This window comes from Haemaphysalis longicornis, unplaced genomic scaffold (assembly GCF_048455015.1).
Source record: "Haemaphysalis longicornis isolate Haplotype H1 unplaced genomic scaffold, Haemaphysalis longicornis Haplotype H1 scaffold_146, whole genome shotgun sequence".
Taxonomy (NCBI): Eukaryota; Metazoa; Arthropoda; class Arachnida; order Ixodida; family Ixodidae; genus Haemaphysalis; species Haemaphysalis longicornis.
In genome coordinates, this window is record NW_027526252.1 from 548,040 (window position 1) to 565,430 (window position 17,391).

At 46.2% G+C, this 17,391-nt stretch overlaps 1 protein-coding gene across 1 annotated transcript in view; it reads right to left on the bottom strand.

The window, feature by feature from the left end:
* Positions 1–17,041, bottom strand: part of LOC144165678 (uncharacterized) — a 43,937-nt gene extending 26,896 nt beyond the window's left edge. The window contains exons 1-2 of the mRNA XM_077695487.1: positions 16,601–17,041; positions 4,058–4,111 (exon numbers count right to left, since the gene is read on the bottom strand). Coding sequence (XP_077551613.1) covers positions 4,058–4,111; positions 16,601–16,778 — 232 coding nt within the window. The 5' untranslated portion in view covers positions 16,779–17,041. The remainder of the gene's footprint in view (positions 1–4,057; positions 4,112–16,600) is intronic.
* Positions 17,042–17,391: the final 350 nt, after the last annotated feature.

The window sequence follows — 17,391 nt, forward strand, 5'->3', positions numbered from 1 at the left end:
AGGACGGGTTGGAGCAGGGCGGGGTTGACGAACAGCCGAGGAGTAGGTCATGGCTTGTGGTTCGCGGGGTGCTTCCGACGGCGTAGAAGTTCCCAGTGCGTTTTGGACTTCTTCTCGGATTACGTCGGTCAGGGAAGCCACTTGAGGTTGCGGCGTCGTTGGAAAAAGCTTCCGAAGCTCCTCCCTGACCACTGCTCGGATGGTCTCTCGCAATGTATCGGAGCTTCCATTTGCAGCACCGATGGTCTCCGAGAACAGCGCGTTGACGGGGCGGTCGTACTGCCTGGTTCGAATTTTTAGCGTCTTCTCCATCGCGGCCGCCTCAGACGCGAATTCGGCCACTGTCTTCGGAGGGTTACGGACTAGACAAGCAAAAAGCTCTTGCTTCACTCCTCGCATTAGAAACCTGAGCTTCTTTTCCTCGGTCATTTCAGGGTCCGCACGACGAAAAAGTCGCTTCATCTCCTCAACGAAAATCACGACTCCTTCGTTGGGGTGCTGCGTTCTAGTTTCAAGCAAAAGCGCAGCTCGCTCTTTTCTCACCACGGTAGTGAAGGATTAAGGAACTCCCTCTTGAATTGAGTCCAGTCGGTCAAAGAGCTCTCATGGTTCTCGAACCAAGTTTGAGCAGCGAGCAGCATCTTCTAAGTAAAAGAAGACATGCCGGAACGTTTCTTCATCGTCCCACCTGTTGAAGATGCGGACGCGCTCCAACTTCTCCAACCATTCTTCGGGGTCTTCAGCGGGGGCTCCCCGGAACGATGGCGGTTCTCGGGGCTGCTGCAGGATGATTGGCGACGTTGTTTCTTGCACCATGGTGTTGGTTGCAGCGTTCCTTCTCTTGGGCCCTTCTGGCAGAAGACCGAACTCGGGCGGTAAATCTTGCAGGCGGGGGCTGGCTCGTGTTGGACTGGCTTGGCGGCTTTTCGAGGTTGTAGTGGGCATGAAGGGTGCGTACCCAGCACCTCCACCAGATGTCACGAAGACAAGGACGATGCAGTGGTGTTGAATGAGAAACACGTTTATTGGAGCGAACTTGTGCTCCCCTAACAACTCAAAAGAATACAGAGGCGGCGAAGCAGCGGTCAACAAAGTGACTTGCACAGGCGAGTGACGTCGAATCGAATGCCCCGGCGTCCGCACTGCAGGCTTTTTATCTTTTGGCGCGCGTGGTTCTCGAAACGTCGATTCGCATCGAGAACATAGTAGATCCAAGAAGATTATTCTGGGCTGTTCACGTTAGATCGGAATGCTCTCCCTATCACAACAGATAACACATGCGGCACAGAAAGAAACAATGGAACACGCGCTTCCCTTGGCGCAGAGATAACACAGACCGGCGCAGCCGGGCGGTAAAAGCAAAACACAAATAAACAAACCCAATGTATGGTTCGCGGCAATATGTATAGTAAGACATGCAATTTCATCAAAAAAGAAAAAGCGTATAGTTCTTGACGACAATAACAGCGCTTTAACGGGACGCAAGAAAGATTGACAAGACAAGGCGCTGTGTCGTCAAATATGTACCAACAAGCCCGCACTACCACGCTTTTTCAGTTCACGTCTAGTTCTATGAATACCGCCAGTTCACAAGAACACCGAACTTTCCTGTGCATGCTTACAGAGTTGTCCCCAAGCAGTACCTTTCTCAACTTTGGGGATATTTTTTGAAACAAGTCGATAACCTTTTTTTGGTTCTGTGCATGTAGGAAATTATAAAAATGTAAATCGTGTTTAGTACAAGAAGTTATATAATTTACAGCCTTGAATAGAGCAAAAAAGTAATATTTATTAAACGAATACCATGTAATTGTGACGTAGTCCTATAGGAAGCAACCTTGGTTGTAAAAATAAGTATTTGCCAAAGCATGCTCCGCAATACATTTAAGGGAAGGATGCGTGGAATGAGCACCCAACCTAACGAAAGTAGTAATTGGACAGAAGAAGAAGCCAGAAGAAGCAAGCGGGTTTTTAGGTTTCAGCACGCAATAAAAATGGTTGCTATTAGTGCCGGCCTCTAAACACACAGAAACGATTCAAACCACGTGGAGGACGTCGGTTCATGGGACACATTCTAAGGGCAATTGTTTGTAATTTGCGTCGTCGTAAAAAAGGGACCAACAACCCATTCAACTTTCCAAGCTCCAGAATATCGCAACAAAAGCTTTCTTCTGAGGCCGCGTAAGAAGAATGGAGTACAAAGCCGCACTGGATATCATGGATGCTACTCGGCGTATCAGCATCCCAGGCTGCATTGTCTAATATCAACCAGCTGCTGATCTGTTGTACGTACGAAGAAAGCTGGTGGCTCTTCGTCACTCCGATACATGCATCGAATCATCGGCCACGTTTCACACTGGTTTGGGTTCCTGGCCAGGCTGGCATGTGCGGAAACGCCTTAGCAAACACGCTCACCCGAGTACCTTTCCCTGGTCCGCCCATGTCCTCGCCAACCTTGCACCACCCGCCGTCGGTTCGTGCTTTTTTTTTATTTTTGAGTGTCTGGGTTAGTAAATGTCCTTGCAGCGGTAACCCGTTGCTCTCGCCTGAGCCGCGTTAGCTTAGCAGAGGATCTGTTGCGTGGACGTAGCGATACCCATTGGTCGTCTGTGTGTGGAGACAAGATAAAGGGCTAGGCAACCGCAACATATTTTCCACGAGCGCACCAACTTCTTGTTCAGTTTTCTTGGAAATAGTGGCTGTGTCGACGGGGCACCGTGCAGTTCCTGGCTAAAAACAACCCACCTTTGCGCTGGCTGTTACGTAGCAAGGTGAAGTAGAAGGCACAATGTCATATTTTTTAACGGCCTCGACGAGAATTGCACAGGCTGCAGGGTGGGCTCAGCGGTTTGTTGTACACCGCTATGGGTAGACGCCCCAGCCCATAGACAAGGGTGGGGAAGACTCCCAAAGTACGCCACTGCCGAAGATGCTACACCAGCTCGACATGCCGCTAGTCGTCGCCACCTGCGGAGGAAGCTGCCGCAGTGCCTTGAGAAGAGTATGATAAAGGTTTGCACTACATTCAATAGCAAATTAACAAAATGCCCAACTAGGTTTTATTGTTCGTATTCTGGAAACGTTACGAACATCCGCATAACTTTTTGTGTCGGGTTTTCTATCCGAACCTCATGTCATCCTGTTCAACAAATGAACAGGATAAGAAGCGCAGGGAGGACGACTGCACATGACCTTCGCTTTTAATGTGTAGCATTCTCTGCAAGATACCACCCTATCCAGGACCGTTTACGTCCTGGATTCACAGAAAAACGCAGATTTGGCGAACGTAACACCTGTAAACTTTATAATAAAGTGAATAGAGATAACTGGTGGGACGAAAGTCTGAGAAAAAAGGGAGCAAAATAAAAAATAGGAATTTTAAAAAGTTTTTTGACAGAATAAGTATACGCTTACATACATCTCCCTTCAAACCGAAGAATGAACAGTGTACACAAGAAAAACTTTGGCAATTAGAAAAGAAATGGGGCAAATGGCAAAGCGTGCAACGCTCTGCACTTCCCCAAAAAACAGATTCGGCCGAAGTAACACCTGAAATCAATAATATACCAGAAATGGAGGTGAATTATAGGACAGAATTTGTAAAAACTAGGAAAATAAAAAAATAGCAAAAATAAACGTTTCACAAAACACGATCTGACAAAATCAAAAATACGCCTCCAATACGTTTCCCGCAAAACCAAAGGCTAATCAAAAAATGTCGTCAAGGTATATTAAAAATACGCATAAAAATTAGTGTAAATGGACCATTTGTGCAGTACTCCTCGAAGCTTCGAAAAAAAAGGTACTGTTAGCGAAGAAAATGCCACTCAGCGCTATTATGGCACAAGTTTGAAGCATTAGTGAAAAGAAACCGATAAAAACGTAAAAACGAATAAAATAATCACATGCACTTCGCTATTCAAAGCTATATTTGGCTCTAAACAACCAGGGCTTCAGAAAAGTCGCATAAGCATGCTACGTATTATTGGGCAATTTTCGGAAATTCTGCCGATTTTTTATCTAAAAAAGTAAATCATCCGGAAAAACTGACACGCACCTTCGTCTGCAATTTCGCTGCTTTGGGTAGTCGTTGTACTCTCCGTCAAAAAAACTGAAATAAACGTTGAAATAGAAACAAATAGAAAAATTGAAAACATTTTAGCCTATGGAAAGACTTTTATCATAGCAAATGATTGCAGATCAACAGTATGTACGTGACACGTTTGCATATCCTGAGGTCGTGGTCCCACGCGAAGTATAGACGAAAGCGAGTCTTGTTTTTTAGTTTCAGACTACTTCTCAACGCTGTCTGAATAAACTTGGATACGTACGGCCGTGCCTCACAAGACAAAGCCTTCATAATATTCCTCATTCTGAAATGCACATTTCTGCACATTCCTCAATCTGGTATGCACAAGTGGGCTATGACGAACTGATGTCACCAATGCTGGATACCAGTGCTAGTTCCTATAGAGTTTTGTTGAGCATGTGATATGCCTAATTCAAACAGAAGATGTTTTTACGCGGTTTATACGTTATGCAGAACCCATGGCAACCCCTGTCTTGATGAAGGCATAGTATATATAAAAAAGTGTGACTGGCTCATCACCAAGACGCCAAATGCATGTAACGGTAAGCGGTCGCACGTTAACATTGTTTTTTTAATGCTTGGGCTGCTGGGAACGCGTAATTGTAGAAAAATATTACAATTATATCTCTAGAACAGTCTTCCGTACAGGAGTGATGACCACAATATTCTCGATAAAACGTGATCCGCCATGTAAAAAAAACAGAGGGGGTACTTCACCTGGCGCTTGGCCGAAAAGGATAAATATCTCGACATTAGTAAAATGAGACCTTGCTGCCGCGCTGCCTATTGCGAAATGGTTGTACCACTTCCTATGCACAATGTTTTCACATTGCAATTGTGCATAATTTGCGAAATATTTGCGTGTGAGTTTTAGTCCTCCTTTTGTATAGTGTAAAGTAGCCAGGTTACAAGACATTTGGAATTAAGACGTACTGAACGCATTTTGCCCATTTCTGTGCCCATATTTCTGCCGAACTGTGGTATTGTTGTTGTCATAGTTGTGCCACAGTATTTGGTTTCAAGCTTGAGTCGTGGGTGTCCACGGAAAATTATTAAAAAGGAGATCACGCTGTTACAGATGGGCATGGCCCAGCCGAAATTGTATATTGTTGCGAAAGAACGTGTTTTACGGCAAGTTTTCAGATCACCCAGCTCGAAAAGACACTTGTTTGCATGTCACGCTAAAGCTGAATGTGACAAAAATTAATAATATTTGATGAGGGCGAAAACCTAGGGTAGGGCAAATAAATTATATTATACATGCAAGCAAGGACACTTTGTTTTAATGTGCCAATCTGTATAGAAGGAAAATGTTTAGCTCCACTTAAGGACGACACTAGCAATAGGGCATGTGCTGACGCGTTCGACGTGATGAACCAGGGGTAATTGTAATGGGTGAATAAACAAACGAGGTATCACTTGAAATGAAAAAAGTCAACTTTCCCACACCTTCAATAAACCTTGGTATCGTGCTAGTTGGTGTCCAGACATCATAGAACATAGAGCGCTGAACTTTAACCGACAACCACAGCAAAAAGGAAAAAGAACACACGAAACGGAAGAAGTGGTACTAGCAAGTGAGAAAAGTTTAAAGAGCAAGACAACCTATAAATACCCCTGCCTGCTCGTACACATCCCTGTGCGCGTGCATGTCTAATCAATTCATGCGAAGGAACGGTCGACATCCACCTGATTGCAGCCATACGGCTAGAAAGGAAAGCTCTACAGCTTCCTCAGAAACTTAGCAGTTGAAGAAAAATTCGTCCTGTTCCAGGATTCCAACCCGAGACCACTGCTTAACCGGAGCAGTCACTCTACCAACTGAGCTAACCAGGAGGATAGTCGTTTGTAGCGCGAGAACGAATTGATCAACAACTCCAAGTAATGGACAGGTGTTAATCGACCAGATTTACGGAAAATTTCCAAGATGGAGTATGTGTCTGCGAAGGAAAGTTTGACATCCGTCTGAATGCAGCCGTAAGTCTACAAAGAAAAGTTGTACAGCTTCCTCAGAAACTTTGCAGTTGAAGAAAAATTGTCCTGGTCCAGGATTTGAACCCGGGACCACCGCTTAACCGGAGCAATCGCTGTACCTTGGGGATTTTTCCTAAATCTGGTGGACTACTATATTCTTGCAACTTGTTTTCAGATAATCTGTCTCTCTTTCCAGCAACGAGGCTGATGGTACACTGACCCACTCACCCTCGAGGTCCGAAGCCATACAAAGTGCCTCGCATATTTCCCTTGTCACTCCGTCTCTGTGTTTTAAGAGCACCTTAGTTTTTCGGTAATCTGGAGTGCAATCGCAATTGGCACAGTGCTGTGCCAGATTGCCCGAAACAGCTGTCTGCCCACACAGCGTATGGTGCTCGTTCAACCTCTCATTGATACATCGTCCTGATTGTCTAACGTATACATACTTTTATAAATATATACATACATGCCCTATGTATGCTTTTAGAAGTAAGCGGGACCTTGTATACAGTGCCAACCGAGCACTTTACAAACTTGCGCATGTGTGCAACACCACAACCAATATCTCTTCCGTTTCGAATGTCCTATTTCCTTTTTGCTGTGGTCTTCATCTAAAGCTCGGAGTTCTATGTTCTATGATTTCCTACACCGCTGTATCTGAACATTCATCAGCAATATTTATTTGATACTGGAGTTGTCACTGAGCAAAAAAAAAACAATTCACCAGTTACCACGCCCAAAAAAAGCTTCGAAGTACTAGGCGTCAGTAACTCGATTGAAGAACTAATTGAAGCGCAACAAACCGCCCAATTACAACGTCCATCTAAAAGCAAAACGGGAAGATACATTCTGCAGTCACTTGGAATCCGAAGCGGAATTTCCCTCCCAAAGGAAGTTGACCTCCCATACGAACGGGGAAATAGATTCGCATCCCGCCACTAACAAGGAATATGCCTCCAGAGCTAAATGTGGAAAGAAGACAAGCTAGAGCACGAGCCCTTGACAAACGTTTCCGAACCCATTGTGAGCCACAGAAGATTGTCTACGTTGACTACCCGACTACTAACACGGCGGCTCTTCTGTCCACGCCATGGCGATTGCCTTCGTCGGCAATGACAGCGTCACGGTGACGTCAGCATCCACGCCGGCCAAACATCCCTGTCAGGGCGAGGAAATGACCGTAGCCCTTGCTATAAATTCTACCCGAGCAACCACAATCATAAGCGACTCGATGTCCGCCAATATTAACTTCTGGAAAGGCAGGATCTCCCCTGCAGCAGCCTCGTTGTTAAAGAAGACCCCTAACCAAAGAAAAATTTTTTTGATGTGGACTCCCGCCCACTGCGCTTTACAGGGGAATGAACTGGCCCACGCAACCGCTCGAGCTCTGGTCAACCGAGCTGTGTTGTCTACGACGCCACTACAGCCACCATCATCCCCACACAAGACCTCGCAATACAGCCAAGAACAAGCATTTGTTAATAAATCTCACAAAGACAGGCTAGTCACATAGAGGGATATAATAAATCACTACAGTTTATCCAGATGCAAATATCCACTGGCCCACCACACTCTTTCCAGGAAAGAGGCAGTCACGGGGCGACGGTTGCAGCCGAACACTTTTCCGAGCCATGTTTCCCTCAACGGCTGCTACCCAAACCTTTACTCAAACCTCTGCACTTTGTGCAACAGCAGAACCGACATACACCGCATGATGTGGTCCTGCCATGAGCTTTAACCAAATACGACTGGCTATAATAGCAAATCCGATGTTTTTAAACTTAAAAGCTACAAAATTAAGACTGCAGAACAATGGGACGCAGTTCTGGTCAGCTCCACACTGGCGGCACAACTGACAGCAGTCCGGATGGTCAAAGCCGCCACCAGGATACAAGGCATTCTGGCTGACGGATGAGGGAGGGGAACCGTCCAAGTCGTCTACCCTTCAGAACCCATCTCGGGCATAAAAAAAAGTAATCTCTCTCTCTCTCTCTTTCTCTCTCTCTCTCTCTCTCTCTCTCTCTCTGTCAAACAAAAGATCGCATCGTAAAAAGAGGGTCAAAATGTACGAAAGACCACAGAATGTGCAAAACCTTCAACAGCGGGTGACCATTTACCCTACTAGAGCGAAGGGGAGGAAAATGCTAAAGTGGCCACCGGTAACAATGGTGCATCCGTGCGGTTGCCCACTCTGGTTAAACACGCCAGACACGGCAGGCGGACGTCAAGTGCCGAAGCACAGTTAGGTGTCAAGAAGCTTGAATTTGGTGCTCCACCAGGCAATTGTTAAAATTTGGCGCACCTTAATCTTTTAAATTTATTATTTAAAATTCTTCACGTCTGTAGTAAAATGCGTCATTTACTGTTTATTGGGATTACCCCGAATTTGTATTTTATTATTTACATATAAGCTAACAGGTAAACGTTGTTCCTTTTTCCCAATTTTTTCTTCAACGATAAAAGATATCGTTACAGAACTAGCTCCTAGGCCATCTTGAATACGTCAATAGTATTTGAGGTTGCCTAGGAGCTAGTTCTGTAACGATATATTACGATACGCACGTTGAGTCTTCTCACTGCGCGTGTGATGTTGGGAGTAAAACTTACTTTACTAGAACAGCTTTTTGTCCATAATTACAAGTAAATTGGCGCTGTTTGATGATCATGTTACCGCCTCTGTGCAGCAAATGGCGAAGCGGTGACGCTCACATTTTCCAGCATTTAATGACAAGCAGGCTTCTTTTGCCAGCTCCGTAATTTTGCGGATCGCCAGAACCAGGTACTACATTTATTGACTACGAGACATGTCCTATAAAAGGCAGATATTGTAGCAGGATTTTGTATTGCAGGTTTTATATTTTGAAGTTTTATTCCTCTAAGAAACGTTTGCAAACGAATGCAAATTTTGCAACATTTGCCAACGTGCGTCGCCCTGAAAGCACGCACCACGTTTTTCTGACCGATGTCGCCTTGTATATCTCACGGTATGTGCCCTTAAAACGCCTGATAACGATTCCTGGAGGGTGTGAGTAAAGTGCTCGGCCAATCCACAGAAAGGATGAGCAGCGCCTGTGCACGAGGACCGGTACCAAGGACGAAAAGAAAGCAGTTGCATTTCGAACAAGGCGGTAGCAAGGCCGTACCCCTGACGGTATATGCCCGAGAGCCGTCACCAACGCTGCCATTCAAGGCACCATCACGCCGTCAACGAAAAGGCTGCCACCCATCGCAGCGTAGGCCCGACGACCGTCATTGAAGCTGCCGGATGGGCTGGTGGCCTCCCAGCGAGTGCGTGGTGTGTCGGTGCCGCAGAGAGCGAGCAGTGCGGCCTCGCTTCGGTGTAGGCCTAAGCTATCTCATCCCGCCGTTAGCCATCAGCCACCGCCACGTTCCTCGCCATGGGACCGTCACGCCGGTGTTAGCTTCTCCACGTACAGAGCACAGCAGCCCCGCGGAAAGTGTAACCTCCAATGACTCGCCGTACCCGCCAACAAATTTTGCCTCTACTGTTCTCCACCGTACCAGCCACCGAGGACAGAAGTATCCTCCTTCCCCTTTGGCCCTGCGTGTGTTCCTAAACAGTCTCCTCCCTCTTGCCAGTCCTGAACATTTGGATTCCATTTTGAATGTAATGCGTGTGTTCGCTGAGAAGCAGTAGGGAGGGTCATAACTCTCCATGCGCACCTGAGCATTGGTTTATAACAATGATAAAACCAAAATATCCTGTTCAAAGGTATACTTCAGCGTTCGCCCAACCCAGGAATATATTTACACATACACGCATTGCACACTCAAGAGAACACGTTTACCGACCCCGAAAGCGGCAATTTTGAGTTACTTCTGTCCCGGAAGGCAGCCCGGAGTACTATGTGCGGTAGTTTTTATTAGCTGGGTTCTTATACATGTAGCATGCATTCAACAGTTTTTCGGGCTGCTATTGGAAGAGAAATAACCTGAAATTGGAGTTTTCCTGGTTCGCAAACTTTTGATCGTGGCTTTACATTTATTCCCTCGACACATTTCTTGACTATCCCGCCGATACCAAGTTCATGCAAGCTCACCGGACTACATTTGCCCACGACCATCACTCAGAATTTTTAAATCTTGGAAGTTAACCTGAGACCTTTATTGATGCGTTTCAAAAGTAAGATCCGCCTTCTCACAGCAGAGCTGTTTATGCTCTAGGTTGCGCCATCCACACGAAGAAAAAATACTAAGAAAATGCCTAGCGCACGTAGCCACGAGGGGTATTTGCCAGGAATCGGGCCCTCAGAAGGACTAACGCTCCCGATACACAGGACTGTAAAATGGAATCTTAAGCAATTCAATAATGGAAGTGCCTATTTCGCGCGTGAGCATTGAAAAAAATTCGACCGTAGAAGTTCGAACAATAGAATTCTCAGTTTGAACTTCAAAGACTAAAACCTACCGGGAAAACACCTACCCTCAGAAAGGTATCCAATCTTACGCATGGGCTTGCGCCACGGTAGGGGCTCGCAAAAAGACCTAAAAATACAAAGTACACGTGCCAGAAAGCGTTTGAGCAAACAGCGTTGCCCACAAAACGACTGTCGCCTGCTTCCGTCGTTACTCGGTCCGCGTGCTAGGGGCAACTTGCCAAGTCGCCCACTATGCCGGCCAAGCCTGGGCAGGTGCGGGTCGACTTCCTATCGACTGCGGCGTCCTAGTCGCACCAGGAACCCGTAGCCTGTGCCGCAGGTGCCCAGCTGCGGTCGGGCACCTGCTGCTAGTGCGGACGCTTCATCAACCTTTACTTCGATGGCCACGAAGGGCTATGTTTGTTCCGGGACTTACATGGGACCTCCAGCGGCAGCGGCTACCTCAAGGGTAGCGAACTACATTTGCTCCTAAAGCTCGAACCGCCGCCGCGGCGGTGACAGGACTCTCTCCGACTCAGTGCCGCGCACATCACTTTATGCTAAAAAGCAGACTTGATGGACACGTGCAGATCGTCTACATACACTAAACAGGAAATCGATGGTGTCAATGGCTTCCCAGTCGAATTCGTTTCAACCATTAGCAGTGTCCAGCTCAAACGTCCGCCTTGGCGCACGCCATTTCCCGGTTCTTCAACCCTGGAGAGAGCAAAAGCACTCTTAGACCTATAACTGCCACGAGTGTTTAGTACATACGCAATATACCAATAAACTTCAGGTAACTAGGAATGCCATACCGCTAAGCAGTGTCATACGCTTTTACAGCTTAGCTGTTCCGGAGCTCGCATTGTCCAAAGGAATCCGCACGCCGAGCGAAAGTGTTGCCTGTCAAGTCAGGGGAATGTAAATCCCCCACTGCCCCCACCGCCCTAACGGCCACACGGTCAGTGATCTCCACTCGCCCGCCAGGAGGAAGGGAGACCGGAGGAGCGGGGAGAAAATAGAGAGTTAGAGATAGCGAGATCCTCGGGTGGGCTTTCCGGATTTGGTCGCCTAATGGTTTTAAGGTCCCAGTGCGCAAACCGGTGCACGGTCGCACGCAGCCTTAACGGATGCAGCACCCGCACAAGGGCTGTACCCGGACAAGAGTTGGAACAACCGAACTGGACGTGTCTACGCTAAGAGCAACGCCTTATTTTTTTACTGGAAATATTTGCCCTGGCCGGACGAGGTGAAACCAAGTGTTTCGAGCGATTTCCTAATTTTGGGGAAGCGGCTGTAGGACCTGCACTCTTACAGCAGAAACTATGGCATCTACAATTTCCCGACAGGAAAAACACAGGCACCGGTCGTCTCCCACGGCGCAATCTCCCAGCGAACACATGCCTCCTCCAAAACGGCATCTACAACATCCTCACCGAAATCTTGGACGGCAAACGCACCTCCCCCCCTGACAGACTCTCCCTCACACTGGCTGGTTGGTGGGTACTACAGCTCATCAGACGCACGGCCCCAGCTACCCCACCAGTGGCCCAATGTATTCCCCTTTCCATTCGTCAACGCCTACACGTCGCTCCGGTCCACACGCACATCACTCCTTCAACAACTGAGGCAGCCGAAACACCGAAGCACTCCTCAACAAACGCTAGCGCACGGATTCCAATACCGGCTATAGCAACATTGCCCAGTCCCCCACCTGCCACAGAACCACCATCGTAGTCCTCACCAACGAGAACCACCTTCACACCGCAGCTTGCAGCACCACGTCTACACGCTCACCACCAAGTCCCTCGGCATCCCCTCGCTGCCCTGACCCACCGACACCAAAGCAACCCGACCATCTTCACCGACTCATACCAAGCCTGCCGCCTGTACCAAGCCTGCCTCTCCCCGCCAGCACCATTCGCCTCCGTCAAGGCCTCCCAGTAGACATTGGCCTATATACCATCTGGAACCCCGGCCACTGCTGCCTGGTAGGGAATGAGCGCCAACGCCGCAGCCCGCGCACTCATTAACTGCGGCGCTACCTTCGCTCCGCTTTGACAAAACAACTCCCCCACCCTCCGACCCACCAGCCCAGACCCCTCTCGAGCCCACTCACAACATTTTACCCTTCGATTACCACCCCCGACGGCGATACCCGCATCTTCATCTTTCCTTCCCCGCCCAAGAAGCCTACATCCTCCGCCGACTACAAACCGAAACCTACTACAGCCTCAACATCCCGTCCGACAATACCCTTTCTCTCTTTCACTCGACTGCCCAGATTGTCACATCTCTCTCAGCGCCTACCATCTCGTCTTCTCCTGCACCCAGGACGCACAGCTACCCCTCCTTTTTACTTGCGCAGTGCAGTCCGGGATAACCATCTCCGCACCGGAGAGTCATGTCGCCCTGCTGCTGCGCGCCCTGGTGGGAACACGGACAAGTGGTGTCGACTTAGGAGGCTAGCCGCACTCTTATACGCCTCCCATTTAAGCTTAATACACGTTCTTCACAATAACCAATCTGCTTCTCGACAAGGGTTGAAACTGGGAGCTTTCTTGCGTGCACGAAATAAGTGGCGAAGCACTAAATTCCAAGTCGCTGAAATGAAAGTAAAAGCGTGAACGATCAAAGTGCGAATTCTCTGCGACTCAAAGGCAAAATGGAGACGACAGCAAACAAATTCCTCACTATAAATCGGAGCGCCCCTCCATTACCTATCGTCTACCGTATCAGATAGAGCAATCAGATAAACGCCGGATTGATAATCCGAGGGTCCCAACTTTGCTTCTGACCACGGGAAGCATTTCTTCATTGCGTAACCATCAACACTTTAATCATGTGATCTCCCAGTGTGTAAAGCTCAGTCATCTTTGGGACAAATAAAGCTTTGAATATTAACTTGAACTTTCTGGGGTTTACTGAGCCGAAGTTACACCTGGGGTATGAGGTGCACCGCTGTGGAAGGCTCAGGATGAATGTCATGGAGCAGGGAATTTTTCCTAATACAGCTCAGCAGAAAGAGTATTAAGCTGAGGCACACGAGACGAGCGGTCGTCCTGTGTGCCTCAGCTTAAGTATTTGTTTCTGTTGCACTGTATTGTTAAGATGAATCGGCAACTCACCCCATAGCACACTCAGAGAATTTTTATATGCGCAGATGTCTACGGACAAAAACATTTTCGCATGTCGTCTTCATGTGAAAAGCTGCAACCGCGGCAGGAATCGAACCCACATAATTGTAGTTTGCAGCGCAACGTTTATACCAGTGATTAACCATTGCGGATATTTTCAAGAATTGTGACTCCATTACAAAACACATCAGAACCTTGTAAAACACTGCGTGCGCCATGAGTTCATGAGTATTTGTAGTATTCTTCTCCCTCTTATCCCATATCTCTTGTTTAGCCGACTAGTCCTAATCTTCCCTGTAATGTGTGTGGCATAATCGTGATCACGACTCTTCAGACTGCAGTATCACCCTGACATCCGCATTTTCAATTAAAACTGTATTCCTTCACGAGAAAAAATGTGGGAGAACAAATGCCTCAAACACTCCAAATATTACGATATACAAAATGGTTCTACAATTTTAAGAAGTCTTTGAATAAAAGCTGCGCCGAACGTATCCAGTTCATTAAAATTGTCTTCTTTTTAATTCACTGTTGCCCCTTTGGATTCGCCTAACGTGTTTTGTAAGTCAAATTTATTTTTGCTTGGACATCCAACATGGAAATCAGCGGAAAGAACATTTCAAGTTTTCGGCATTGAGAACAGTAGACCTAAGTGAAGAAGTAAAATGTGTTTCAAGCGTATTTTCTACGCACATAATATATCATGCCAGGTTACCACATCAAAATATTTCATCGATCGTGCCCGTGTATAGTTCCCAGCACCATTCCTCTCGCCAGTCTAGTCGGCCCGATATTTTTATGACCTATTGCATCAAGCGTGTTTTTGTTGCCCTGATGACGACCCTGAAAGAGCCAGCCAACTCAAGCCAACCAAGCTGGGCGGATCTAATTGAGCAAACGGGAGCCTAGTAAACTAATTCAGATTTTTTACTTAAGGAATTGTGTTGGACAAATGCATAGAGGCCAGAAAAAGTAATTTTCGTATACGAATGATATTGCAGGAGCACCAAAAGGAGCACCAATGATATTGCAGGCGAACCCTTGAGTGCACCTTTTTCTTTGCAATGCCTACTAGGGTATGTGCCAATCCGTTGGAACCGAGAAAACAACAAAAACAGACAATGTATATGGCGATGATATGATAGACTGGGCATGGGCCCTTTCGGCAATTTGACAGTCATGATTTCGCACTCACTACATCACTAGGGGTGACCAGGTGTCCAGTAACGTCACAACTATTGAATGAAATAATGATCTCGTGAAACGGAAAACAAAAACAAATTGCACCATCTTCCCGTAGGGGAACCCTGAGTAGTATGCGAAGCAGCCAAGGGGCCGACTGAAGTTCCCATTTGTTTTCAGTTCGTCGTTTCCGTTGACTTTCAACTTTGCATGCCTTCCTTGTATCAGTAGCTTCTTGACGTAGTTTGAACGAGTGAAAGGCATAAGGCGTGTTCGTAGCACATGCTCCAGTCTCGGTTTGTAGCGCAGTGGGAAGAGCGCTACGTACTTCCCGTTGCGGCCAGAGAGTGGTGGGGTCGAAACCGGGCGCCGCCTAACTATTTCTTTTTATAGTGAACTGCGCTGACGTCAGCGCAAACGCTGACGGGGCTGAAGAGACGCGCATGCGCAGTAGAGTGCTGACGGCGGACAACGACTACCAGGGAGGGAGGGACACAGCCCCGAGCATGAGGTGCTTCGCATGTAATATTTACGCAAAGATATTTATTATTACCGTTGAATTCAAGTTAACGGAAAATCAATGCGTAGCATTGTTTGCCGAGGACCCCACAGCAAGGGCAGTGTAACGCCCTTCATTGCCACAAAAATGCAGGATCGCGAAAGTTCCACTTATAATCGCTATAATGGCGTAAATGGGGATGAATAGTCGCACAAAATTTTGAAATATAAAAAATAAACAAACAATAAAAATACGGAAAATATCAATACGTATACCCCATGCCATTTGGACAATTATACTGAGTTTGCGAAAGTTGCACCCGTAGTCGATATAATCGCGTAAATGAATAAAATTGGTCGAACGAAATTTTGGAAATTAAAAAAAATGAGAAAAATCAATATAATTACAGAAAATGGCGAGCCGTGTAACGCCCTGAATTTCAACAATAATGCATTTCTCGCGAAAGGTCCAAATGTAATCGTTGTAATAGTATTAATTTAAATAATTGTTCAAACAATATTTTCAAAAATTTTAAAAATGAGGAAAATATTCAGAAAACACGGAGAATGTCAAAACTTATACCGGGTGCTATTTTCACAATAATGCATAGTTCGGGACAGTAGGCCTGTAGTCGTTATAATAGCGTAAACGGACATAATTGGTCGAACCAAGTTATGAGAAGCTACAAAAAATAGACCAATTTAAAATAATTACGGTAAACGCGAACCTCGTAACACCCTGCATTTCCCCAATAATTACCATTTTGCGAAAGTTACAAATTAATCGTTGTAATAAGGTAAAGGGACATAATTGGTTGGGCAGTAGTTCGAATAAAAAACAAGAAAGTGTCATGAAAAAACTCACACTCAAGAAAGGCGGCATAAGAATGCTACGCAGTAGTAAGTAATTCTCTGAATTTATGCAGAATTTTTTCCACCAACGGCTACTTTTATCGTAAACCCTTTGTTATCTATGTTCAATATACTTATTGCCCACAATTATCTGTTCCAAAATTCTGTTCCAGAAGAACACTGAGAAAATTGCACCATGTAGCGCGTGGGATAATGCCTTGCGCATACGTAGAAATACAAAACGTAGAGTTGAGGATTTTCTATTGTGAAATACTGGACGGTCTGACCGAACATTTTTGCAGTTATATATATATACTAAAGCTCTGGTGTTTTGTTTAGGCATAACCTTCACAAAGTCGAACTTCCTCAGGTTGACAAAATAGCAGTTTAATAAAACAGAACGCAAATTTAGCTGAATAAAACATATTTTTATGAAGCTAATGGCTATAGAAACACCTTAATTCAAAAGAGACGACTTGGTAACTCACCAAAGCCGAAGTAGGCGGCAAGCACTGGCAGCAGTATGCTTGACGACATTGCCTCGGAGCCAACCTCTTGGTAAACCAGAATTGCAGCAAGAGCCTCCTGCTTAAATTTGTGCAGCCATACTGATTCCTGCGACACGAATAACAAGGTGCAGCGGCCCGAGAAATAAAGTTTATCCATACCTAAACTTAAGATTCTCGGAAGTGCTAGCCCGCTGAAATATTTATCCTAAAAAAAGCGGACTGACGCATGTTTTTTCGTGAACATCGTCAAAAGTTTTGTTGATAGCTTAAGCAGAAATAGCTTCACAAAATATAAAATTGTATTCGCGCGCCAGACATGAGACATAAAGTTCCTAGTTCAAGTTGAGCGGTAATTTTCGGAGTCTAAAGCAATAAATTTGTAGATGTTAATGTTTTGCTAGAAACAGTCAATATCTAGCAGCAATTTTACGGTTCTGACACTTGCGCCAGATAAACCGCCTATAAATAAACGTTTGTTCTCTGCGCTGTCCTTTGCAAAGGTTAGAACTGCGTGCAAAATGACTTCTTAGAATGCCTCGTTGACTGCCAATACTTGTTACAAAGCCAAATACAATGCAGTTGTCTTGAAGGAAAAACAAATTTATTGGGGCGAACTTGTGGTGCCCTAAGAATTTAAAGAATACACAAAGGTGGTGAATCAGCAGTCAACAAATTGACGTCCACAGCCGAGTGTCGCCGAATCCAAGGAGGCGGCGTCTGCTCCGCGGGCAGTTATCTTTTGGCGCGGGTGTTTCTGAAACCGCCGAATT